This window comes from Eutrigla gurnardus (genome assembly GCF_963514095.1).
Source record: "Eutrigla gurnardus genome assembly, chromosome: 14".
Taxonomy (NCBI): domain Eukaryota; kingdom Metazoa; phylum Chordata; class Actinopteri; order Perciformes; family Triglidae; genus Eutrigla; species Eutrigla gurnardus.
In genome coordinates this window covers 18,660,392-18,687,682 of record NC_139937.1, presented here as the reverse complement: position 1 = coordinate 18,687,682, position 27,291 = coordinate 18,660,392, and the positions used below count along the sequence as shown (strand labels likewise).

Genomic DNA, 27,291 nt, shown 5'->3' with positions numbered 1-27,291 from the left:
GTCAGTTAACCTCAGTATAGTCTAATACACAACAGTAGAGTTTTGGTAGAGTCTCATTTAACTGTAGTAGAGTCTCTATAGAGTCTTGTTAGGCCACAGTAGAATCCAAGTTGTGTCTCAGTAAACCACAGTAGAGTCTCAGTAGCTTCTCAGTGAAAAGCGGTAGAATGTCAGTAAACTGAGATAAAGTCTCTGCAGAATCTCCGTAAACCTCAGTAGAGTCTCAGTTAAAAGCAGTAGAATCTCATTAAACCTCAGTAGTCTCATTAAACCTCAGTAGAGTCTCAGTTAAAAGCAGTAGAATCTCATTAAACCTCAGTAGTCTCATTAAACCTCAGTAGAGTCTCAGTTAAAAGCAGTAGAATCTCATTAAACCTCAGTAGAGTAAGTTAAAAGCAGTAGTCTCAGTAAACCTCAGTAGAGTAAAGTTAAAAGCAGTAGAATCTCATTAAACCTCAGAGTCTCAGTTAAAAGCAGTAGAATCTCATTAAACCTCAGTAGAGTAAGTTAAAAGCAGTAGAATCGCATTAAACCTCAGTAGAGTAAGTCAAAAGCAGTAGAATCTCATTAAACCTCAGTAGTCTCAGTTAAAAGCAGTAGAATCTCATTAAACCTCAGTAGTCTCAGTTAAAAGCAGTAGAATCTCATCAAACCTCAGTAGAGTCTCAGTTAAAAGCAGTAGAATCTCAGTAAACCCCAGTAGAGTATCAGTTAAAAGCAGTAGAATCTCAGTAAACCCCAGTAGAGTATCAGTTAAAAGCAGTAGAATCTCAGTAAACCTCAGTAGAGTCTCAGTTAAAAGCAGTAGAGTCTCAGTTAAAAGCAGTAGAATCTCAGTAAACCTCAGTAGAGTATCAGTTAAAAGCAGTAGAGTCTCAGTCTAAAGCAGTAGAATCTCATTAAACCTCAGTAGAGTATCAGTTAAAAGCAGTAGAATCTCAGTAAACCTCAGTAGAATCTCAGTAAACCCCAGTAGAGTATCAGTTAAAAGCAGTAGAATCTCAGTAAACCTCAGTCTCAGTTAAAAGCAGTAGAGTCTCAGTTAAAAGCAGTAGAATCTCATTAAACCTCAGTAGAGTATCAGTTAAAAGCAGTAGAGTCTCAGTTAAAAGCAGTAGAATCTCATTAAACCTCAGTAGAGTCTCAGTTAAAAGCAGTAGAATCTCAGTAAACCTCAGTAGAGTCTCAGTTAAAAGCAGTAGAATCTCATTAAACCTCAGTAGAGTCTCAGTAGCCCACAGAAGTGTCTTTCTTTACTCGCGCACTTTATGCTAATCAGTCCCTGCGCGCACGAGAAGCTCGGAGTCTTGAGCGCGCGCCAGCGGAGGTTTCCAGCTGCGCTCGTGAACCCGATTGTTTGGCTGTACTCCTGCCGGTCCGTTGGATTTCTCTCCGGCTCCGGGTTTCGTCTCGTCCCCTCACTCTGCTCCTGAGTTTGTTTGTTTTTTTTCGGTGTCGGACTGAAACTCCCCGGAGCTCCGGTGACTCCGGTCCCGTTCGGTTCAGACGCTTTTCGGTCAGCCTGATACTTTGCTGGCCAGTTTCAATCGGTTCTCCTCGGGTTCCCCTGCTGACAGCTACTGCAGCTCCGCGACAACTGTCACTTTAAACCCGACTCTCCTCCATCTGCTCCCTCCATCGTTTTTAAAGGGTTTACACCCGGTCCCGTTGGTTCGTTAGCCTTGTTGCCGGTCCCGTGCCAACCGTGCCCGTTTCAGACATGGATTGGACTGTCCCGGTCCTGCTGTCAATCGTCTGTGTTGGACTTACGGCGGGACTACCGGACGGATCCGAGGTTCAAGGTAACAACGCCCAGCTAGCATGCTGCTTAATGAACTAGAACTACCCTTAAAATTGCATTAAAACATTTAATTAAATATGTTAAACACAGTTATTTATTCATTTTTCCAAAAGTCCTCCAGAAGTCAACGCTCAATTTTAGTTCTTACACAGAAATCCGAGGCCTACACAGTTATGAATAAGTGATCATTTGCCACCAGGGTGAAGGTATTGATCAGGGTTCATCACGTGACGAGATCTGGTGTAACACCAGGGTCCGCTGTAAAAACAGGAAACCTCAAAGCTCAACACTAAATCTGACTCCAGACCAGTAAAGTAAGTAAGTAACTCCAGATGAATGATCAGTCGTAATAGTTTTTGTTCAGTGTGAGGGTGGCTGAAGGATCAGAACTGATGATGAAGTCTTCATCACATCATCCTCTTCATTTACCTCAACCTCCTCATCCACCTCGTCCTTCACCTGCTTACCTCACCCTCCTTCACGTCCTCATCCTCCTTCACTTCGTCCTACTCCTTCAACTCATTTTCCACCTCCTCCTCCTCCATCTCATCCTCCTTCACCTCATCCTATATATTGTTCTCCTTCACCTCCTCCGTCATCTTGTCCTCCTTCGCCACCTCCTTTCCTTTACTGACTCCTCCCTGCTCTTCTTCATCATGCTTCACCTTCTCTCTCTCCTTCTCCTCCACCTCCTCCTTTACTTCATCCTCCATACCTCCTCCGTATATGAGCAGTACTCCCTGATTACCCCCCGCATAAAAATATTATTATAGTCGTATAGGATTTACGGTATGTTGTTATTGTGATTGGACAGAGTTGTCATGGTTACTGTGAGAAGATCAGCAGCAGGATGGAGGACAGGAAGTGAGCTATTATCAGCCGGCTTCTTGTTATTCTTCCTCTGTGGTGTTTCTTGTTGACTTCTGAGACTCAACCGGTTTGAAACACTTACAAAGTGATTGATAAAGTTTCACTTTGAATGAAGCACTAATCAACTTTAGTTTCAGAATAAAAGCCTGGAGGTTTATTTTGTTGTATCATTAGACTGCAGACAGAATATCTGTTTCCAAGTGACCTGATAATTATAATGTTTTATTATGACATCTTATTAAGAAGCTGCATGTCTCATGTCTTAATACTGTCTGTTATTGATCCTCCTCCTCAGTGATCGACGTATTGAGCCTTCAGGACTCTAAGCAGAGCGTGGCGGCGGTGGAGAAGCTGGCGGGCGGTCTTAGCGCGCTCAGTGACGTCTACGTGGTGTCCACATTTCGGCTGCCAGCGAAGTTGGGCGGCGTCCTCATGGGTGTCTACAGCAAACAGGACAACAGGAAGTACCTGGAGGTCGCTGTCATGGGGAAGATCAACAAAGGTTGGAGACCTCACCTGTTCAAACCCTCAGAACTTTATTTAAAATCATGTTTTTTTTTCCCTGCGTAGATAAATATCACTTCTGCAGAACATCCTTTTATTTCTCGCCTCTTCCTCTGCTCCTCCTCACCTTCCTTTCCTCACGTTGTTCCTTCCTCCCTTAAATCCAAACAGACGATAATCTCCTCTCCACTCTGTCTGACAGGTTCTTATATGTTGAAGCTCTGGGATGTTTCCACTCAGTGAATCATTCAAATCAGAGACTCCTCCGTGTTTAATGGATGGGAATATTCTCTGTCTGCTGGAATGTCAAATATGGATTTGTGGAATTGAATATCTGACCATCCGTTGTCTTATCAGGAAAAAGGTTTTCTATCCAGAAAATTCCAGTTCATTCAATTCAACTTTATTTAAATGTATAGATGAAATGCATTTCAATGCACCTTGGAAAAGGTTTGTTGTTAAAATATTTATAATGTACCGGTAGTAAAATAAATAATAAAGATGATAACCGATGAAGTTTAAATAATAAAGACATCCATGAAACGCTATAAAGCTGGACTAGACTAGTTGTTTTTAGTGACATAATACATAATACACACATTAGGCAGGTTAACCACCTTTAGTCACCGCTACCTGCAGACGCCATGATCACGGTCCAGAACGGTTTGTTTTCCTGGCATGCAACACACCTGGTCGCACTTAGCCATCCTCTATGCATAGAGCCGCTTTGTAGGTGACTGCCACCCAGAGTACAAACGAATGAATTACAGGAATTACTTCACTTCATTAGTGAGCTGGGATCAGCTCCAGCCCCCCCGCCACCCTTATCAGGATAAGCGGATGACGATGGATGGATGGACTTCCCTTCATTAGGACAAGACTGTTTGAGCCAGCTGTCCCTAATAAACTGAACACTGAACAGTGGATTGATGAATGTCTGTTGATGGAACCAGGAATCTCAAGGTCAGATTGACTAAAGATACTGAGCACGGGATTTCCAACGTACCTATGAAGTTGTTGTTTTTTTGCAGAGGGAAGAACTTATGTATTTGTTGATATAATATGATTATTTTTTCATTTAGTTTGCGTTTTGCGTTGCTATGTCACAGTCAGTTACCCTTTAAAACTATCGCATTCATCGCGGAATGCACCTTTAAGCAGTGTCAGTGACGATGACTGCTGTGTGATGGAGAAGAACGTTTTCCTCATGTCACCTACCTGAACTTCAGTTAATGGTTCTGGTTCTGGTATTCTACCTGTCTCCATCCTGTGAGTTCAGCCTCCATCTGCATCAGAGATCTTCAACAGGGGGTCCGTGACCCCTAGATGCCACCACAAATTATTTGACCCCAAACTTTTTTTTCATCAACATGAATCCAACCTATAATAAGTAAATATAAATACTCCTACTTGTTAAATGTTAAGTTGTGAAATTGCGATGTAGAAATGCCAATATAGAATGAGAATATGACATTAAAGATGTACCGTTTCTGAGTATCTATTTCTCCCCCTCCCCCATCAGTCCTGGTGCGTTATGTGAGGGCTGATGGGAAGATCCACACCGTCAACCTGCAGAGCGCCCTCCTGGCAGAGGGACGGACCACGTCCATCATCCTGAGACTCGGGGGCCTTCAGAGAGACAACATGCACATGGAGCTCTACGTCAACTGCCGATTGGCCGACTCCAGCCAGGGCCTGCCGTCGTTGGTGGCCCTGCCCAGAGAGGCGGAGATGGTGGAGATCCGACACGGACAGAAGGCCTACGGACGACTGCAGGTGAGACAACTGACCCCGGTGGTTCGATGTCACGAGACCATCAGGATGCTCTTAGTTCATGTTGTGATGATGGTTTCACCTGTCTGCTTAACTGAGACAATGTCAGCTGTAGGAGACAAGGAGGCGTGCTTGATATAACGGATCGTGTTGTCTGTGTGTCAGGGTGCTGTGGAGTCCCTCAGACTGGCTCTAGGGGGCACCGTTGCTAAAGCTGGATCTCTGACGGACTGTCCCTTCCAAGGAGACGCTTCAGCCTACAACTCAGGTCAGCACATAAACCCTTTAACTCCCCACTCGTAAACAGTACTGAACCTCACTAGTTTGATGCGGGGTCCGTGTCATCTGGGAGCTTTCATATTAACAGTACGAGTTTTCATCCAAGATGGGATTTCACCTTTATTTTTTCAGATTGCAATAAAAATCATATTGCATTGTCAGTTCGGTCTGATATCTTACAGCACTAATGTGTGTGCAGTGTAAAACCACGATGTGGCTGATGTGTGTAAAAATGATTTTATCGGTGACAGGATGTGAAGAGCTTCTTGTGCTTGTTGTCCGATGACATCAGCCGCTCCACTGGTGTCGCTTCATGTTGCATTATTGAACTGAGCTCAGCTGTTTGTTTGGTGTTTCAGTGAGTGGCGAGGTGAACTCCATCCTGGGTGAGTTTTACACTCAACATCGTGATACTATACTCTCAAATAATCACAGCTCATCACTTTCATCTCAGCCATATTGATCCTGGTGGTTTTATTGCTCTCCTGTCAGGTGATCACACCAAGGCTCTGATTGGTCAGCTCATCATCTTCAACCAGATCCTAGGAGAACTGAGACAGGACATCAGGGAACAGGTGAGACGGACAGGACATCAGGGAACAGGTGGCCTTTAACTTGAATGGATGAAATGTTTGTATGTGGGTCAGATGGCGGCGAGCAACAGTTTTCCACACACACATTATATATTTCCGAAATGTTTTATGTCGGAAACTCCCCGCCTAACCTCAGGTGGTGAAATGGAAAAGATTCCTGAGGATTAGTCTCTAAGAGACAGACAGTACAGGCAAAGACGGATGAAGATCCAGATGTTTATTGACGTCCCTGTCTCTTCCCTCGTCAGGTCAAAGAGATGTCTCTGATTAGAAACACCATCCTGGAGTGTCAGGTCTGTGGTGAGTCAGCAGCTCTTCTTCTTCTCTGCTCATCAAAGCTGTCTTCTGTTTTGAGGACCTGATTGAGGCCAGCCCGTCCGTCTCACTGCAGGTTTCCATGAGCCTCGCTCTCGCTGCTCTCCCAACCCCTGCTACAAGGGTGTGTCCTGTATGGACAGCATGCACTACCCTGGGTACACCTGCGGACCCTGTCCACCTGGGACCTCTGGCAACGGGACACACTGTCGGGACATTGACGAGGTAACTACGCAGCTACAGCGTCAGACAGCAACACAGCGCTACAACAGCATACATCTACAACAACATACAACAGAAAGCTGGAACAACACGACAACATACATCGAATCATACGACACAACGTATTACAGCAATCCAGCAACATACAACAACACCACAACAACACACTAACAACTGGTTGTTTTTCCTCCCAATCTGTCACATATCTGAACAATATTCTCTGGCCTTTCATTTCCCCAAATCTCTGGAATACACCCCTCTACACAGAGCAATAACTGACAAACACACATCAACAACACTATGGTGATATTAACCTACTCCTCTGTGTGTGTCAGTGTGAGCTGCAGCCTTGTTACTCTCCTGAAGCCTGTGTGAACACTGTTGGGGGGTTCGTGTGTCGCCCCTGTCCTCCTGGTCTGTGGGGGGCGCCGTTGGCTGGAACCGGACTGGACTACGCCAAGACACACAGACAGGTCAGACACACACGCAGTAACGCATTCAGTCTTCAGATGAACATTCTGTTCACAATGTGATTAAAATTATTATTATTTCCCGCCACGACAGTTATACATCACCTGTCTCTCCCTCCCCTTGTCTGTCCTCCCTGTATCTCACTCTCTGTCTCTCAGGACTGTGTAGATATTGATGAGTGTCTAGATCTACCAGACGCCTGTGTGTCAAACTCTGTGTGCATCAACACTGTGGTGAGTTCATGGTCACTGTAAAAGAAACGAATCTGCAGTCATCGACAACAATGTGGCGCCATCTAGTGGATGCCCAGCTGTCACACTGACAGACGTGTCCCGTCATCTCTCAGGGCTCTTATAAGTGTGGAGGCTGTAAACCCGGTTTCCTTGGCAACCAGACGTCAGGTTGCTTTCCCAGGAAGACGTGTGGTGGGTTGACCTTTAACCCCTGTGACACCAACGCCCACTGCGTCATGGAAAGGAACGGAGAGGTCGCCTGCAGGGTGAGACTCTGCCTGTCAGTGACCTATACATACCCTGTATCACTTATTTATTTACCTGTGTGTGTGTGTGTGTGTGTGTGTGTGTGTGTGTGTGCGCGTGTGTGTGTGTGTGTGTGTGTGTGTGTGTGTGTGTGTGTGTGTGTGTGTGTGTGTGTGTGTGTGTGCGTGTGTGTGTAGTGTAATGTGGGCTGGGCTGGTAATGGTAACACATGTGGACCAGACACAGACATCGACGGCTATCCTGACCGCCCTCTGCCATGCATGGACAACAACAAACACTGCAAACAGGTGAGACACCTGACTCCTCCCCATCATCATCATCATCATCATCATCATATCCTGTGTCTTGTCTCATTTATCATATTGATTGGTTGTTACTGTCTGTCCCTTTCCACCAGGACAACTGTTTGTACACACCAAACTCTGGTCAGGAAGACGCCGACAACGACGGCATCGGAGATCAGTGTGACGAGGACGCAGACGGAGACGGCATCAAAAACGTGGAGGTGTGTTTGTATTACAAGTGTCGTGGGGGCCCGTCTTTGTGGACAAAATGCATGCTTCCATCACGTAAATCATTACACTTTAGGACGAAGACATGGTTTATGCTCAGGATTGATACGACTGTGTCTCTGCGATCTGATCATATGACCTTCAGGATAACTGCCGGTTGGTCCCCAACAAAGACCAGCAGAACTCAGACAGCGACTCGTATGGAGACGCTTGTGATAACTGTCCCAACGTCCCCAACTCCGTCCAGAAGGACACCGACAGCAATGGACAGGGAGACGCCTGCGACCAGGACATTGACGGAGACGGTGAGCGTCCATCAGACCATCAGTCTGTTCTGTCTTCATGTTGAACAGGAAGCAGAAACATTTTAAGTCATCGAGGTTACTTCAGGTTTATCTCTATGTTTTCAGTCCTGTGATGCTGGTTCACTTCTTAGCAGGTAGATCACCATGGTAACTGATGTTCCAAACATGACCTGCTTTGGAGCAAGATTCAAGAAATCTACATAGGTGTGTTATAAAGGAGATCTTTGTCAGATCTCACCAATAAAACAGGGTAAATCGCATATTTGGTCGAGATTAGCTCAAACCCTAGGCATAACTGATAGGGATCTATATCTCTGTGCACTTTTTATACCTCCAGGATTGTTGACACTTTCCATATAGAAATCAAGGCCCAGGGAAACGTGCTTCTAACTGGACGAACAGGAATTCACCCACAGGGCAACAACCATATGTTTTGTCCCCCTGCTTCCCACACAAACCATCACCCGTCTGAACAACCGCCACTCTGAAATAAATCAAAGTGGCAGGGAGATGCATCTCTGTCGGGCCTTAGGCCTGTACATAGTCAATGGTAGGTTCAGAGGGGACGCATTAGGGAGAGTCACCTACTCCTCAGCTCTTGGGTCTAGTGTACAAGACTATGCAATCACAACCAAATAAATGTGTTCTTTAAAGTCTCAGGGTGGAGAGAGAGATTTGATTGTCAGGTTTATAAAACGTCTGTCAATATTTGAGTCATCTAAAATGCGATTGTTGGTTTATGTATATATTTAAAATGACTGTGTGTATGTTCAGGTATTCCCAACGTTCTGGATAACTGTCCAAAGGTACCGAACCCGATGCAGACGGACAGAGACAGAGACGGAGTGGGAGACGCCTGTGACAGCTGTCCTGAACTCAGCAACCCCATGCAGGTACACAGACAGACAGACAGACAGAGAGACAGACAGATCCTGGTGTAACTGAACCAGGCGTGAGTTCAGAACAGTGCTGCCTCAGAGGTCACCTGTTGTTTTCTAAAGGTCACTCTTTTTTTCAGACGGACATTGACAACGACCTGGTGGGAGACGTTTGTGACACCAACCAGGACATGTACGTCTGACACACACATACATATTGCTTGGAAAAAATATGTTCTGAATCGTTCAATACAATACAGGAAATGTAAGTGCAAAGACAGCAAATAAGCTCCAATAAAAAAAGATGAAGTATAAATTGCAAAAACACTGAAGGACAACGCAGAATAAAAAGTGAGAATCTGAACCCTTCTGCTGTTGTGACGTCATCCTGCAGGGACGGAGACGGTCTCCAGGACAGCAGGGACAACTGTCCAGACATCCCCAACAGCTCCCAGCTGGACTCCGACAACGATGGCCTTGGAGATGACTGTGACCATGACGACGACAACGACGGCGTACTCGACGACTATGACAATTGTCGACTCATCGTCAACCCCAACCAGAAAGACTCTGATGGTAACAATCTGAAACACAACAGGAGAGACTAACAGTCTGAAACACAACAGGAGAGACTAACAATCTGAAACACAACAGGAGAGATAGACTAACAATCTGAAACACAACAGGAGAGACTAACAATCTGAAACACAACAGGAGAGACTAACAATCTGAAACACAACAGGAGAGACTAACAGTCTGAAACACAACAGGAGAGACTAACAATCTGAAACACAACAGGAGAGACTAACAATCTGAAACACAACAGGAGAAACTGACTAACAATCTGAAACACAACAGGAGAGACTAACAATCTGAAACACAACAGGAGAAACTGACTAACAATCTGAAACACAACAGGAGAGACTGACTAACAATCTGAAACACAACAGGAGAAACTGACTAACAATCTGAAACACAACAGGAGAGACTGACTAACAATCTGAAACACAACAGGAGAGACTAACAATCTGAAACACAACAGGAGAGACCGACTAACAATCTGAAACACAACAGGAGAGACCGACTAACAATCTGAAACACAACAGGAGAGACTGACTAACAATCTGAAACACAACAGGAGAGACCGACTAACAATCTGAAACACAACAGGAGAGACTAACAATCTGAAACACAACAGGAGAGACTAACAATCTGAAACACAACAAACAATCTGAAACACAACAGGAGAGACTGACTAACAATCTGAAACACAACAGGAGAGACTGACTAACAATCTGAAACACAACAGGAGAGACTAACAATCTGAAACACAACAGGAGAGACTGACTAACAATCTGAAACACAACAGTGCTCGGTAAATTTCATTGAAAAGATGTACTTCCTGTTTGGCACCTTAACATAGTCTCCACCTATCTGTCTTTCTCTCTCTAAACCTGTCTGACTCTCTGTCTTTCTCTCCACCTGTGTCTCTCCCTACAACCATTTGTCTCAATGTCTATTACTCTGTCTCGCTTCACATTTCTGTCTGTCTCTTTACCTGTTTACCTGTCTGTGTGTCTGTTTGTCTGTCTCTCTCTACATGTTTGCACCCCCCCCCCATTTCCACATGTCTGTCTGTCTCCCCACACTTGTCTCTCTCAACCTATCTCTCTGCTTCTCCCTCCACCTGTCTGTCTTCCTCTTTCCACATGTCTGTGTCTCTTTATCCACACCTGTCCGTCTGTCTGTCTCTCTACACCTGTCTGTCTCTGTCTGTCTTCACCTGTCTGTGTCTCATCTGTCCCTGTCCAGTGAACGGTGTTGGGGACGTCTGTGAGACTGACTTCGATAATGACATGGTGATGGATTTGTTTGACGTGTGTCCGGAGAGCGCCGAGGTCACTCTGACAGACTTCAGAGCCTATCAGACGGTGATCCTGGACCCAGAGGGTGACGCCCAGATCGACCCCACCTGGGTGGTTCTGAACCAGGTGACCCTCTGAACCTCCCCTCTCTAACCCTGAGCAGCAGAGCATCTGTCCAGATAATGTATCTGTGTGTTTTGTCATGAAACTGACGTACCTCGGTAAATCTCTTCATATATAAGAAATATAAATAATGTAACTGCTGCAGCCTGGATGACCTCTGATCCCCAGCTCTAACTGATCAGGTTCAGTAGGAAACCTCCTAAGAACAACCTCTGACTGACATTTAATTTCGCTGTAAATACGTGTTAACTCCTCTAAATGTCGTTTGGTCTTCAGGGTATGGAGATCGTCCAGACCATGAACAGTGACCCTGGTTTAGCCGTTGGTATGTGCTTTTTTTATCTTTAAATTCAGGATTAAAGTTGGATTGTAGACCCTGACTTCCTCCGTGTCTGCAGGCTACACAGCGTTTAACGGCGTAGACTTCGAGGGAACGTTTCACGTCAACACGGTAACCGATGACGACTACGCCGGCTTCATATTCGGGTACCAGGACTCATCGAGTTTCTACGTGGTGATGTGGAAACAGTTGGAGCAGGTGTACTGGCAGTCAGTCCCCTTCAGAGCCATGGCCCAGCCGGCCCTGCAGCTCAAGGTTTCTGCTGAACTTTACTTAATTTGACTTCACTGCTCTGGACTTAAGATGTTGATTTGAATGTGCAGTAGGTCTATTACATTACATTTACATCAGGGCTGTAGTATCTAGTTTGGTCTGCCAGCTCTCTGCTGCCACCAGGTGGTGTTGATCAGCATGTCATGTTTAATGAGTCCTGCTGCTCAGTTGTTGCAGTATTTTTAGTACTAGGTCACAGGTTTGATTCCCTAAATGTTCTCTGTGTTGTAATCTTAGTATATGATCTATGAATCTAATGAATAAATGGTCCCTGCAGGCGGTGAAGTCACGGACTGGACCGGGAGAGTTCCTGAGGAACGCCCTGTGGCACACCGGAGACACACCTGGAGAGGTGAAGCTTCTCTGGAAGGATCCACGAAACGTCGGCTGGAAGGACAAAACCTCGTACCGCTGGCACCTCAGCCACCGACCGCAGGTGGGCTACATCAGGTGAGACCAGAATCAGACCTGAGCCTAGGCTGGGCTAGAACAGAACCAGACTTGAGGCTGGGTAAGACCAGACCAGATCTGAGTATGGACCATAACTAAAACCAGTACTCTACACTGTAGTACAGATCCTTCAGCACCTTATTTTATTTATTTTGTTGCTGAAAGAGACCATAGAAAAAAAAGAGGGTGAAAAAAAGGACTGCAGTACATATCCTGCAGTACTCTGTAGTACTGATACTGTAGTAATCTGTACTGATCTGTAGTACATATCCTGCAGTACTCTGTAGTACTGATACTGTAGTACTCTGCAGTATTCTATAGAACTGTATTGTGTCAGCCTGCAGCTGCCTGCTCTCCAACTCTTCCTCTCTTTACTTTTTACTGCATTCTTTCCCCTCTGAAACTTCTTTGTGACCCCGGGGCCCCCCGGTACTCTATTGTACTCGTCTCCATGACAACCAAAGCCCTGGCAAGAATCTGCCTCTGTAACCGTTGATATGCAGATCAGACGAGACAAAGAGACGCACTGGACATTTTTTCCACATGGAACATATAATAATAATCATGATAATCATCATCATAATAATAATGATGAATCTCAATGAGTTGGATTTTGAAGCTTCTGTTAAAATTTTATGCTGTTAAGGTTGCAGAGAAATAAAACTGAGGATTACTGTAAACACAGATCCTGCAGGACTCTGTAGTACAGATCCTCTCTCAATTTTATTTTATGCAGACTGATGGAAAGATTTAAAAAGAAGCAATGTGACTGAAATGTTTGTGAAACGGTATATTTTAAAAGTCTGGTCTCACATTCTTCAGGGAGAAAAGAAATGAAAGAGGAAGAGGATGTTTAGAAAGTCTTTTCACAGAGCTGAAGACAGAGAGAGTAAAGAGAGAGGCCCAGGTCTGTCTCTCCGTCAGTCTGTCTGTCTGACTGTCTCTCTGTTTCTTTGTCTGTCTGGTCAACAACATGATCCTCAGACACATTTCACTCCTGAACAACTGCTTTTGAGCTTCAGTTTGGATATTTGAGTGAATATAAAGTGTTTTGAAAATATATCCTGGTTTTCTGGCATAGTATTTATTTCATTTATTATTGCTCTGATGTTATTCTGTCATAAGTATCAGTAAAGAGCTCATATATTAATAGTTTATTAGTGCCTTTTTTCCAATGTCTATGTTACGTATGTCCTGTGTCCCAATGATCACCACCTATATCCTGTCGTCGTCGCCATCATCCCTCGTCCCAGTTTTCCCCTTTGGGCGTGACTGGTTTCTAACCTGGCCTCTCACTGTTTTCAGGGTCAAGCTCTTTGAGGGGACAGACATGGTGGCGGACTCTGGCGTTGTATTGGACACCACCATGAGAGGAGGCCGGCTCGGTGTCTTCTGTTTCTCCCAGGAAAACATCATCTGGTCCAACCTGCGCTACAGGTGTAACGGTACGACCTCTGACCCCCAACACACACTTTTACAGCGTGAAAGCCAGAAACGTTTTAACATGTCTTCCCCAAACATTCAGTCTTGATGTTTTGACCTCCTTTTTCATTTTTCACCTCAAACACACAACAAATGTTGTTCAGGACTTATCAATCCATAGCTTCTAATTTGTTGAATTATCAATTAGTGGTTTAGTTCTCACAGAAATTCATTATAAAAATAGTTTATTTTGTATATTGACAGTTCACTTGATTGGTTTTGTTAACTTTTGAATTGATATGAATTCATATCTTATTTCAGACACGGTGCCTGAAGACTTCCAGTCTCATCGTAAACGGGTTATGATGCACATTCAGGTGTGAGGTCTGATACAGGACCTCTGTGTGTTCTGGAGCAACGGTGATGAGAAGCACCTGAACACACTGTTGACTAGATGAGACGTTCTGCAGGTGTATTTCTCTTCAGTTCCTCCCGACCAACTTTAACTCTTCACTCAGACGCCATGTTTAAATAGACATGAAAACACATGAAGAGGAACCAGTCCGATGTCTGTCCTTCCTTTAAATTATGTTTCATGCCTTTGTGTCAGAACATTTCAGACACAGTTTAACTGACAAACAAACAATGATTGTTTAAAACCGTCAACAGCCAAAGGCCCTGCTGAGAGGTGACGAGCTCACGTTAACGAGGCCGCCGTTACACCCGTCTTTTCAACAACACTTCTGTCATCAGAAAGTGTCAGGATGCATTAACTTTTAAAGTCTGATCTTGCTCTCATTTCGATCTGATCACCCAGACCACATTCCAAGGTGGCCTGGCTTGCATTGAGTCCAGATTTCGGCGAGGACATTGTGGACACAGTCTGAACAATTTATCGAACATAGGTGTCCATCATGTTCTCCCCACATGGGAGTTCAAAGGGAAGACTGTCTGAGTCCTTTTATGTCACTGATGAAAACACATGTCTTCACACTACAAGCTTTTCAATACATAGAATTTCCTTGCGGGAGTCATCCCAAAGGGATCAATAAAGATAAGTCTAAGTCTAAATAACAGGAGACGTTTATTGTGAATATTTTTTAGAAACTTAAATGTGTTTATCACCATTCTATAGCTGCTCCTTTGGCCATGAAACATAAATGATCTCTATCAGATCAGACAGGTCAAAAGTCATCAGACGCGTCCGATCACGGAAGTCGCATTGAAAAGACCAGTGTAACCGCAGCTGCCACAGACGCTTTGGTTCAGGTGAAAAGTGAAAAACAGTGTAATATTCTTTTACACGTTTCTGTCTTTTCAAATGTGTCTTTGTTGAAATAAACTCCGTCTGTGACTTTTCCTAAAACGACAGTTTGGTTTTTCATAATTTTCACATTAATACCTCGTGATGCGTACACTCTCAACTGTGGACTTCAGGGACATGCTAACATGCTAATGTTCGCCACGTAGAAATAGAATAGAAGTAGGACCCAAATTAGGTCGAGTGCTTGAGTCACTAAGGTGAGGTTTTTACCACTATCGGTACTGAACGAAGCACATTTACTACGAGTCAAATTGAACAACTTAATGTTTCATCCACAGGCTTGGGACACAATGTTGATATTGTCAGATGAGTGACTTCCTATAACAAGCAGGGCAGGGTCTAACAGTCCCTCCACCTCACTCCTCAGCGTTGGAGAAGGACTAGTTAACTAACTACCTAGCTAACTTACTACCTCACTACCTAGCTAACTAATTACTTGGCTAACTTAATACCAAGCTAACTAGCTAACTTAATACCTGGCTAACTTAATACCAAGATAACTAGCTAAGTTACTACCTAGCTAACTTACGGGAGTACCTATGTTCCCCGGGTCCTATGTTCCCTAACATAGGACCCTTTTTTTAAGATACAAGATAGGCCTACCACAATTTACAGCCTAATCTCTCCTCATCATATTTGGATATGCACGTCACGTAATTAAATCAGCGAAGGCATAGGCTTTTGTCATGCAATTATGGAAATTATGGTGTAAAAAATAAGCCCTTTCTAAATATTATTAGTACCCGTTAAGGAATTGCGGGAAACATAGGACCCGGGAACATAGGGATGACCCCTAACTAACTACCTAGCTAACTTAATACCAACCTAACTAGCTAAGTAACTAGCTAGCTAACTAACTACCTAGCTAAATTAATACCAACCTAACTAGCTAACTAACTACCTAGCCAAGTAGCCAGAACTATCAACAATCACCATTTTGTTTTGTACCAGTCCCATGACCACTGAAAACAATTCACCGTCTGTTCTACTGATTTAATGTAGCGTGTTGACATACTAACATTAGCTAATGATCAGTAAACAGAGTCCAGCTGGAGCTGGTTGAATTAGTTCTGCATGTGTTTTATTGTAAACCGAAGTATTGAACACATTAACATATTGACCTGACGATGGCGATACATGAAAAGTCAGAGGATCAGTAGAGTTATTACAGTTGATCCTGATTGATTTCATCCCATAATAGTAGTGGAGATGTTTCAGTGAACGTAGAATGACGTTTCTTCTCTTCTACCTCGGAGCTCCATGTTCCTCTGCTGCAGTCTGGTGGTGGGGGAGTTGTGACCCCGAGGCCGGGGAGGCCGGGACGAGTGCAATATTAGAGGGGGGACATGACAACAGTGCACTGCATCCCGGACCTGCCCGACCCCGGGAGGAAACGCACCACACACCCTGAAATACACATACACACAGTTTGTTAATAGACGACGTGGCCAAGTCAACTGTTCTGGTTTCTGCTGTACTTCACCGCTCAGTGTCAATATCACAAGAGTTTGACACAAGCTGCAGCCATCTATGTTTTAAAGTATCTCAGTTTGCTGGTGGTGACAGAGGCTACAACACTACAGTAATACAATAATAATAATAATACCCCTGGTCCTTCATAATAAGCACACTTTATATGCAGTTTATTTAATGCTAACAATAGACAACAGACTAATTTCCCAGTGCCAGTAGATGTTAGAGACGGAGACAGACGGAATTTCTGGCTTAAATGACAAAGAAATATCAGAAAAAGGGGTTAAAAAATAAGTGTGGGCTTACGTCAAGGAGACTGTTTGTGTCATGTGTGAAGCTGAAAGTAAAGGTTGACATTATGTAACGTCAGTCATTAGGGTTAAGGATTAACCCTAACGGCATGCTCTTTCCCTAAATTGAACTAAGTGGTCTTCAGGAACAAATCTTCCATCTCGTTCCTAGCTAGAGTCAACACCGTCCGTACGGCCCAGAAAAACAAACGTTTCCTCACATATCCTCGGGTTGGCGGTAAACGAGAAACCCAGCCAGTAGGATTACTGAACGAGAGTTGAGAACCAACTGCTCATGTTGGATCGCCCCCAAGAGGCCAACAACTGTTGTGATTCTCCTCAGCCCCAAATGGAGCTGACTGTGAATACTCTACCTCGACAAACGCACTAGCAATGTGGTAAAGTGGCTAAGAACTGTATTACTTACGTGTTATATGTTAATGTAGTTAATACAAAATGTGCAACCATGTGTTTCATAAGCGATTCGATATTTGTAACTCATGACCTTAGTAACCACAGCACATTAGGCATAGTGTGCTTTTACAAAACAAGAACTAAGAGGAATGAATCAATTGGTTGAACGGATTAGAAAGAAACTGTCTCTCTAAACTGAACGATTTGACCCAGCCTTCATTTTTTGTCCAGTGGGGAAAGGGCTCTACCAACTTCCTATAGTTTTGAAAGTAATAGGCCAAATTAGTTAGCAGAAGTGATGGATTCACATTCCTGCCTTTAGTTTGACTGTCAATTATCAAGCCAACAAAGGGGAGAAGAAGAAAACTGTAAGTTGAAAACTGTAATCTAATGCAACATTAACAAGGGGGATAAAGACGTTACAGACAGAAAATAATTTAAATGAAACATAATTCAGAGTTTTGCAGAATTGTGCTAAAATATCTCCAATACTGATGTTATTATATGTTGTGTAGATGTTTTAGAGGACGATATGAAATCAATCCTATGCTTCATTTTAAATTCATGCATTTGGATCCATCATAACTTGGTAATTCTTTATAGATGATTAGTTTTATAGAGAAAATAACTGACTTCATGTAATCATTGAAAATCAGATAAAAATGAACATGATGAGTTTCCATGTTGTGACTAATTTTTCTTCTTTTATTTTCTTTTACAGGCTGTAAAAAAAACTATAGAGCAAAAGGAACATTAAAGTAGAACTCACCGCTCCGCTGAAGCTTCTCTGTGTGTCATAGTGTGGGTTCTGGTCTGTGGAGGGTCCCGTCAGTCCCCCCCAGCACTCACAAAGGGTCTGAGCTGCTCAGTGAGGCGTAGAGGGGCCGCTTCTCTCTTAAAGGGCCAACAACTTAACCCATCATCATTCTATCACACATAACTTTATATTAAAACAATGAAACAGGTAAAACATGAATGTAGCCAGGCTGCAGGCTTTATTTATTTTTAATATAATGTTTATTTAAGAGGTGCAATGAGAAACAGTAGCATTAAGGATTCATTATTTTAATATTCCACCCACCACCTGTGGTCCCACATACGATTTCTGCCAATACGAAAGTGAATGAATGAAAGAAAGAAGCAATAAGAAAAATAAGAAAATCTAGATATACAAACACAAATATAAAATAACCTAATAATAATAAAATACAATAACAATCAATTACAAACCCTTCCTGTTTAACATAATAAATGATAATAAAAAAGATAAAATGAACTGACATTGACTTTAACTTAGTGATGTATCAAAACATAAAACACATTGGCTTCATGGCACCAGTGAGTCAGTGCTGCCTCCTGCTGTCTGTCTGATGGTAATAAGTATGTACTCAAATATTACAAGTAAGTACTTCTTGTGGAGTGTGACCTGCTTCATCACATCTTTAGCAACAAGAGTGAATGAGGTCTGCAAAGTGTGTCTAACTGGGTGAAATAGTTTAAGGTTTTGCCAAAAGAGTGATCAGTTCATGGGTTTATTGAACTGTCATGCTCGAGCAATGCTCGTTAGTCGTGACCTTCAGCTCACCTGACACAGATCGTGAATGTGTCATGTCAAGTTTAAACATCGTCATTTATTACCTGGTGTAACTTTTCAGTGTTTTGTGTTTTTTGGTTGAGCTTAATTACAAAGTGGTAACGTTACCTGTACTGTCATCAAGGTTTGCTATCCTTGTGATCAGACATGGCATGCCTGCAGCTTTTTCACACAAAAAAAAAGCATCCTGCCAGTTCCTCGGTGTGAGGATTGAACTGGAAGTGGTATGTCAACATTAGCAGTAACTTATTACAGTACTCAACCTTTAAGTGGTGTTCTCTGTCATCAGATTATTGTAATGCAGTAAAAAGTACATCATTTACCTCTGAGATGTAGTAGAGTAGAAGAAAATAGAAATACTGTATCTCAACATAGTGTTTTTGTTTGATCTGTAGGCTATAGCATTAATTCATTATGTACTAACTATTCATTCAAATCTACTTGTTATCACATAATAATAATAATAAACATTCCGAAGAATGTGTCTCTGCAGGTTTTAAATAAAGTTTACATTTGGTGGTCTGGAATATAAATAAACTGCAGTGTGTGTGTGTGTGGAGGGGGGGTGAGAGAGAGAGAGAGACAGTTGTCGCGCAACAGGTGCTGGTTGCTGGTGATTTATTTAGAAAGACTGAAGCCCAGTCAGTTGTGAACGCACCGCGAGGCAAAGACCAGAATCCAGATCAGGAGACCACAATCTTCAGAGCCTTGCACAGACCTGAACAGAGTCCTGAACAGAGAGTCCTGCAGGTTTTTGAGCCCTCCCGTTTGGATGAGTCCCCTGAGGACATGGACGGACTGTTATACTGAAGGTGAGACACAAATCTGTCTTCACGTCTTTCAGTTCAGTCTTTTTTGTTGTTGTTTCACTGATAATAATAATAATAGTAATAATAATAACAATAACAATTGATTACATATTGATAATGGATTAATAATTTATCTCTGTCTGAAAATATGTTAACAGGATGAATGAAAAGTAATTTTAAGTAGGAGTACAGGCAGGGAGACATTATCCAGGTGCATTGTGGTAAATGTAGGCTCCAGTGTTTTTCTTTCTCATAACCTTGTTTCATGTATTTTTAAGATATATTTATATGAGATATAGCTACAATAACGTGAGTAGATGGGATCCTCCTGCATTCTTAATATTATTATTATTTATATAGCATCACATCACTAAAGGGAACATTGCTGCAGACGTCAGTGCTGACAAGGATAACAACATAAATAATTTCATTCATCCAATGTTTAGTCGCCGTGATGAAGTCCGTTTTATTATTATTCTATTTAATATTCAGTAAAAAGGAAGTTTTGTTCAGTGGTTCGGTTTATTCGATAAGAACAAATGTAAAAAAAAATACATAAAGGTGGTTGTGTGTGTTATATTAAGTAAAGTCTTTGAACAAACAGGATGTCTCTGTAACAAAAGAAGAGAGGAGGCTTCACTCATGAGAGCAAACGTATTGAACAGATGCACCAGTAGACCAGGAGCTTAACTGATGACTAAACTGAATGTAGTGAGTGTAAACGTGTGTGTGTGTGTGTGTGTGTGTGTGTGTGTGTGTGTGTGTGTGTGTGTGTGTGTGTGTGTGTGTGTGTGTGTGTGTGTGTGTGTGTGTGTGTGAATGTGCGCGTGCAACTGTGAGTGGCAACTGGGGTTTAAATTTAGACACACACACATACACACACACACACACTGAGCCCCTCCACCTGTCACTCATTACTTTTGAAGGAACATTTCAACATTTTTTCTTCACACATTCATATTGTACATCCAGGTTAGCATCACAACTGGAAACAGAGGTAAACATCCAGCTAACTTAGCTTAGCATACAGACTGGAAACAGGGACCTTAGCTTAGCATTGAGACTGAAAAGACAGTTACAATAAGCTGATCTTGGCATCAAGACTGGACAAAGAGGCAAATAGCTATCTTAGCATCAAGAAGGAAATTAATGGGAACAAGTAGCTTAGCATTCGGACTAGAGACAGAGAGAATAAGCTAACTTAGCATAGCATCAAGACTGGAAACAGAGGGAAATAATTAGCTTAGCATAAAGATTAGAGGCAGAGGAAAGTAGCTTACTTAGCTTAGCATCAAGACTGGAAACAGAGGGAAATAATTAGCTTAGCATAAAGATTAGAGGCAGAGGAAAGTAGCTAACTTTGTTTAGCATCAAGACTGGAAACAGAGAGAAACAACTAGCTTAACGTAGATTCAAGATTGAAAAAAGGTAAACAATAGCTTCGTATAAAGAATAGAGATCATACGCTAACTTAGCTAACTAACTAACTTAGTATCAATCCCGGAAACAGAGGGAAACACCAAACTTAGCTCAGAAAGAGACAAAGGGAAACAGCAAACTCGGCTTATGTCGATATTGGAAACGGAGGGAAATCAGTGATACTGACTGACGATGTTACCATCGAATGAGCAGTGTCACAGTGAGCCCTGTCCTGTCCTGCTGCTGTTTGTTCTTCAGCATAAAAAGTGACAAACAGACAAGAGTCCAAGTTACAACACGGAGAGACGGACGGGCCAACGCTGACACACCAGACTGTCGTTTCTGTTCCTGCAGCGTGCGACCGAATCATGTCCAGACTTTGTATTGGTGATATTTTTGGAAAGAGTCGAGTTTCATTCATGAGTTTGTTAATGAGGATCATTTCTGGCTCTGCAGGTAGGCCTCACATCACAGACCGTCATTATTGCCAACTTTCAAAGATACTTGCATCAGCTGTCCACACATCAAACTGGATTCAGTGAAACATATTCAAGTAGTAAGAAATTCGTCTTGGGCTCCGTTTTTACACTCGGACTATCTTTTCAGAAAGCAACCGTTTAAATGAAAATAAATCAAGTCTGATGATGTCATCCTGCTTATTAATTTGTCTTTTCTGTTTGTTGCAATGAGAGTTTGTATTTCACAAACAGGCGTTTGTTTTCGGAATAACAGGCTTTCTGATTAAAGGACTTTTGGTCCATTTTTGGGACCAATGAGCTGTCCCCAAACAGACAGGTGAGTGTGACATCATCATCAGCTCTCTCTCTCTCTCTCTCTCTCTCTCTCTCTCTCTCTCTGTCCTGTCTCACAGAGTCCAGGTGATCTCTGTGAGTCCGTCCCTCCTGGGTTGGGTCTGCTCATGGAGTCTCAGGCCACAACGTTACCATGGAAACACTGCATCCACCTGACTCTGCTGCTGGTCCAGCTGAGTTTACCTGAAGGTATAAAGAGTCTGTTGACAACTTACACATTAGCATCACGTGGCTAAAGGCTAATTCTGTCTGATGGGCTTTGCTGTCTTTTACAAATTTCCAACATAAACAGAAAGAAAGTAAATTTGGAGAAATCACACAAAAATACTTTATACAAATACATTTAAATAAATACAATATAATAAGTTTGTCTCACTGATCATTTTCTTTCAGTCTGTAGCTCTATTTTTTTCCTGAATATAGTTGTGACTTTATTTTTTTCTTATAGGAGTAATTTTTCCCATTTCCCATAATGCACCTGCGTTTTTCATCAGAACTCGGGCTGCATGTAATGATTATTTCCATTATCCATAATTTCCCACAATCCATGAGGCCATCGCTGACGCTCTACAGACACATGCAGTGGATGACATCACTATGACATCATCAGGGTCTTGATCTGCTTGTGTTCATAAGTTTAAACCTTTCCTCTTTTCAGTTGGAGCTACCTGTCGGATCCTGCGGTGTAACTCCGACTTTGTGGCTGCGACCTTGGACCTGGGCAGCAGTGGCGGAGCTGGGGGTGAAGGTGGCGGTGGAGGACCAGGAACCCTCAGCAGGGAGGCGGTCAACGCTGGTTACTGCAGCGCCCTGCGCTCCTACGCCATGTGCACTAAGCGGATGGCGCGGGCGTGTCGTGGTGACCTGGCGTATCATTCAGCTGTTCAGGGCATCGAGGATCTGCTCATCCAGCACCGGTGCCCCAGGGCGGGGCCCACCGCCCAGCCGCGGCCCCTGCCTCAGGGCACGTTGTCGGAGGACGCCTGCCTCTACGAGAGGAGCCTCGTCACCAGAGAGGGACGGGCGCCGGAGTACATGCACTGCGGCGTCTTCGGAGACCCGCATGTTCGGACCTTCAACGACGACTTCCAGACATGTGCCGTGCAGGGGGCGTGGCCTCTCATCGACAACGAGTACCTGTACGTACAGGCCACTAGCGCACCAACAAGGTGGGGGATGCACGCCACCGCACTCACCAAGGTGAGTCACACAGATGTGACGTCAGAGAACCAGCAGCACCGAAGTTCTGTTTGGTCAGCCAGACGTTCTCAAAGGCTTCTCCTCATTTTGTCCAAAGCAGCGTAGAAATGAGGAGAATCTTGGGAGAAATGAATAAAAGTAACTCACAATCAAATCAGTCCAATAAGACAGATGTGTTGTGTCCCATTGTCTCTCCTTAGATCACCATCATCTTTAAGAACTGGCATCAGTGTGTCGAACAGCAGCTCTACCAGGCCGAGCTCGATAACGTCCCTGCAGCGTTCGCCGACGGCTCAGTGGCGAGCGGCGAGCGGCGAGGACACCACAGCCTGGTGGTGCGGACTCAGAGTCCTGGCCGACACGCCGAGATCCAAGCAGCTCACATAGGCACGCTGCTGGTCGTCCGTCAAAGTGGACGCTCGCTCGGCCTGTCCGTCCGCTCGCCACGCGGCATCATGGAGGCCTTCGGGCCCGAGCAGGACCTGCAGCTGTGTGTCTGGGGTTGCCCCACCTCCCAGAGACTCAACACGCTCCGCCCAGCCCCGCCACCAGACTCGTACTCCGCCGTCAGAGCGCAGGCTCACTGCGCTGCACTGCTCCCTGCAAGAGACGTCTACTACCAGGCCTGTGTGTTTGACCTGATCACCAGCGGAGACCTGAACTCCAGCGCGGCAGCTGTCAGTGCGCTGCAGGATGCCAGAAACATGATTTCCGACACGCAAAGAGTTCACCTGCTGCCTGTTGTTTCTGCTGAGCCGCAGCGTGCACCACTGGACTCCATGCTGCTGCTGTTGCTAAGCACGCTGGGAACTCTAACAGAGCTGTGTAATATGTGATGAACTGGACGATGACGTCCCTCCACGTAGCCTCACAGCTGCAGCCATGTGACTGCATGGCATCCAGATTTAAATCAGAGAACTTTATAAAGAAAATAATGAAAATATGTAAACTGATAATAAACGGTCAAATATCTGAATGCTAACATTTTTATTTTCCACATTTAAAATGCTCCGCTGGCTGAAACCAGGGTGTAAATGTTGTTGCTCATTGCTGTGGTTAATATTTAACATCAGAGAAAAGCTTCCTTTCTTCATGTTTTTCTGGCCTGAATCACTCAGACGCTGTTCTGGTGTTAATGAGGAGATGGATGTCTTCATCAGGCGATGCTCATGTGCATCTCAGGTGGATCTGCAGGTAAATCATGACCAGACTGACATGGGTGTGGGGGGTGTCTCACACCTGACCAGACAAAAAAACTTGTAGGTTGAACTATTTCATTGCTGATGATCAATCTCTTGACTGAATGTTTTCAGTCAATTCAGTAAGCGTGAGTGAAAGGACCATGGTATATTCACGAGTATGCCAAGTGAGGAAGTCCACTAAGGTCAAAGTTCAAACAAACATAGGAAACCGTGCAAATAGTTTTGTTACCTTAACTTAACCAATCGCTTCACAACATTATCCAATGCGACACTGAGAGTTCTGTAAGTGTGATGACCGGCGTATTTTTGGTTCAGTAGCCTAAAAGCTATCCAGACATGCTTAGGCCAGCAGTTATTTCTCGTACATCCTGTCATTCAGTCCTCTCTTGCATGCTCACTCCTAATAGAGGTTACGCCCCGCCCCTTCCTGTGTCCCCCACTGGACCTTATTTCTGCTAAACATGTCCAGTAGTCAAGGGAATTTTGATCCTGTTTGATTGTAACATGTTTTCCATCAATTCAAAAGTCAATTTTCAAGTCCAGAAAGTCTCCGTGTGTTGTAGGTTTGTCGTAGTCTGGTTTAGTTTAGTGTGAAACCACTCAATGAACTATGCAAAGTATTTCATCAACACAGCCATCATTAGCTTAGCTTGCTAGCTAGCTAGCTAGCTAACTTAGCTATGTTCCATCTTTAATGTAACGTCTGAAAATTTCCTCAAAATAGAAGCTCAGCTCACGTTGTTTGGACTTGAATTAATAATACATTTTTTTTAAAACATTCTGCACTTATATGTAGCACACTGCAGCAGTTTGGCTTATTTGAAGCTAACACACTTACTTAATGGTTGAATGCAGTTATTGGAAGTCATTCTGGATAAACGCGTCAGCAAATTTAAATATAATGTATCAGTAGGAAAGAATATAATACATACGGAATAATACAGTATTTTATTGGTTTATTGGAGTTACAGTTGTCCTCTCCACTTCACAGGAAATTGCATTTGCATGCTGGCATAAATAGCCGTCCATCTACAAAATGTACCCATATTTCTTTCTCATGCTAAAGCTAGATACAAGTAAGTTAAAATGCATCAGAATACAAAAACGTTCTGGGGAAGGACCCCCAGACCAATACAGCAGGAGGCGGGGAGACACAGGGACAGGTGAGTCACATTAGGGCAGGTAGGTCAATTATCATTTTGATCACACAGAAAGGTAGTCATTGGATATGAACATGAACTCATGAACTTCTTGAGACTTTATGCTGGGGAGTGGCTGACTGAGCAGAGATGAGTGTGTGGAAAGTTACTGATGAGGAGGAGAGCACACTGTGACAATATGTTAACGTCAAACATATTTTTGATTGCGTATTCATGTCTATTTTTCGGAGAAAGTGTGTGTCTGGACAGGTTGGACCCGTTGGCTTTTCCCAACAACTAACTAGCATTGTGTAAATTTCCTGAGTAACATATTCACTTCCACGGCTCAGTTTTAAGGCAACGAGTATTATTGGTGGAAATAACAAGTAACTCCTTGAATGGTGTAATAGTGATGGTTTCAAGTAAGAGCCGTGGTTACTAAATGTATATTTTTAACTAAATTATTCAGTCTGTCTGATATAATTGTCTGCCATGCTTTTTGTCTCTGCTTTATTACAGCGGCCGTATTTGCTTTTATGCTGTACTTTCTTATTTCCATCAGAAGCTGCTGCTGTGATCGACACCGTGGACTACATAGCAAGCGTTCATCTAAATTACTGCAGGTTGTCATTTTACCTGTTTCAACACAACCAACGTACGTGTGTGTGTGTGTGTGTGTGTGTGTGTGTGTGTGTGTGTGTGTGTGTGTGTGTGTGTGTGTGTGTGTGTGTGTGTGTGTGTGTGTATTGTATTGCATGTAATTCCTTTGCACAGCACATTCACCCTGTGGTGGTATCTTGTTGTGACTCACTGAGAAATAAAGTCTCAATACGGAGAATAATTAAATTAATGATGATGTTTTAATGTCTGACAGTAAGCATGACTCTGTTTTCTTGAGATGCCATTAGTCAGTGAATCAAAATGAAACAGAACTATGAATAATGAGGATAATAACGTTCTACTGCTACGGAGTCTTATTAGATATTACGTCATAATAAGTTCTTCTTTAATTCCTCTCTGAGTCATTCTTCATTATGCAAAAAAAATAATAATAAGAAAAGCAAATAAACAAAATAAAAAATCTCAATCAACAACTGAAGTTATGAAGTTGTACAAGTTTTACAATCTCTTTATTCTAGAAATCAACATTTACAACGTGACAAAAAGAAGTATTGCATCACAATAAAATATGGCAGTAGGACGTAGAATAAATACAACATGTACATCATAGAAAGATAATAACTTAAAAGAAAAAGACTGCCATCAAAATTCCTGTAGCATTTCAATATTTCTTAGTAATGACTCTGGTGAGGTAAAATGGTAACAGGCTTAGTGGATGGAATCAGTAAATAGCGCCTGCATGTTTAAATAAAAATCTGTATTTTTTATTTAAAAAAAGATTTGTGGCGCCAGAGTTGATAATAGTATCACGTACCATGATATATCAATACTTTCGATATATTGTCCCACCACTATATATATATATACTGTATAGTATATACTGTATATGTGTACTGTATATGTGTATATATATGTGTATATATGTTGCTACATATGTGTGTGTGTCTGTGTGTTTGTTTTGATATATGTGCATATGCTTCCTCTTTTTGAACACAAAAGTAATTTTGAAAATGTTTTTACAAATATATATATATATATATATATATGTATATTTTGCTATATATATACATACATTCATTCATATATACAGTATATATGTATATATATATATATATATAAATGTATATGTATAGATATGTTGCTATATATAAATGTGTCTGTGTGTGTGTGTGTGTGTGTGTGTGTGTGTGTGTGTGTGTGTGTGTGTGTGTGTGTGTGTGTGTGTGTGTGTGTGTGTGTGTGTGTGTGTGTGTGTGTTGATATATGTGCGTATGCTTCCTCATTTTGAACACAAGAAAAGTAATTTTGAGAATGTGTTTTAACTGACCAACTTTATGTTTTATTCTGTCATATATCATATTATCATATGGTTTGTGTTTCCTGTTGGTTTGTATTGAAATCAGGGCGATGAACCGTTAAACGGAGATCTGACAAACAATGATGATGAATGAAGGTGATTACATACATGATGATGAAGATGAAAGGCGACACACCTTCC

General features: G+C 42.9%; 2 protein-coding genes across 3 annotated transcripts; both read left to right on the top strand.

The window, feature by feature from the left end:
• Positions 1-1,358: 1,358 nt before the first annotated feature.
• Positions 1,359-14,506, top strand: thbs3a (thrombospondin 3a). The gene is made up of 23 exons (XM_084026319.1): positions 1,359-1,802; positions 2,967-3,173; positions 4,698-4,951; positions 5,114-5,216; positions 5,587-5,613; positions 5,720-5,802; positions 6,069-6,120; positions 6,212-6,360; positions 6,693-6,830; positions 6,987-7,061; positions 7,175-7,327; positions 7,505-7,615; positions 7,726-7,833; positions 7,986-8,145; positions 8,920-9,038; positions 9,164-9,216; positions 9,418-9,599; positions 10,836-11,014; positions 11,288-11,336; positions 11,410-11,606; positions 11,902-12,074; positions 13,380-13,519; positions 13,818-14,506. Exons 1-23 carry the CDS (start codon positions 1,721-1,723, stop codon positions 13,877-13,879), a joined length of 2,856 nt encoding a protein of 951 aa, XP_083882445.1. The 5' UTR covers positions 1,359-1,720; the 3' UTR covers positions 13,880-14,506.
• A 4,716-nt stretch (positions 14,507-19,222) lies between these two features.
• On the top strand, positions 19,223-23,806 carry hjv (hemojuvelin BMP co-receptor). Of its 2 annotated transcripts, none has more exons than XM_084026213.1 (4): positions 19,223-19,403; positions 21,691-21,820; positions 22,290-22,831; positions 23,032-23,806. In XM_084026213.1, exons 2-4 carry the CDS (start codon positions 21,739-21,741, stop codon positions 23,665-23,667), a joined length of 1,260 nt encoding a protein of 419 aa, XP_083882339.1. In that variant the 5' UTR covers positions 19,223-19,403; positions 21,691-21,738; the 3' UTR covers positions 23,668-23,806. The 2 variants fall into 2 exon arrangements, with proteins under 2 accessions (XP_083882339.1, XP_083882340.1); XM_084026214.1 differs by lacking the exon at positions 19,223-19,403 and adding an exon at positions 21,136-21,275.
• The last annotated feature ends 3,485 nt before the right edge of the window (positions 23,807-27,291 follow it).

Coding starts and splice junctions, on each gene's coding strand:
- thbs3a (XM_084026319.1), top strand. CDS start 1,721: ATGGATTGGACTGTCCCGGTCCTGCTGTCAATCGTCTGTGTTGGACTT. Junction 6,831..6,986: donor ACGCCAAGACACACAGACAG/GTCAGACACACA, acceptor TCTGTCTCTCAG/GACTGTGTAGATATTGATGA. Junction 9,039..9,163: donor AACTCAGCAACCCCATGCAG/GTACACAGACAG, acceptor TCTTTTTTTCAG/ACGGACATTGACAACGACCT.
- hjv (XM_084026213.1), top strand. CDS start 21,739: ATGGAGTCTCAGGCCACAACGTTACCATGGAAACACTGCATCCACCTG. Junction 21,821..22,289: donor CCAGCTGAGTTTACCTGAAG/GTATAAAGAGTC, acceptor TCCTCTTTTCAG/TTGGAGCTACCTGTCGGATC. Junction 22,832..23,031: donor ACGCCACCGCACTCACCAAG/GTGAGTCACACA, acceptor GTCTCTCCTTAG/ATCACCATCATCTTTAAGAA.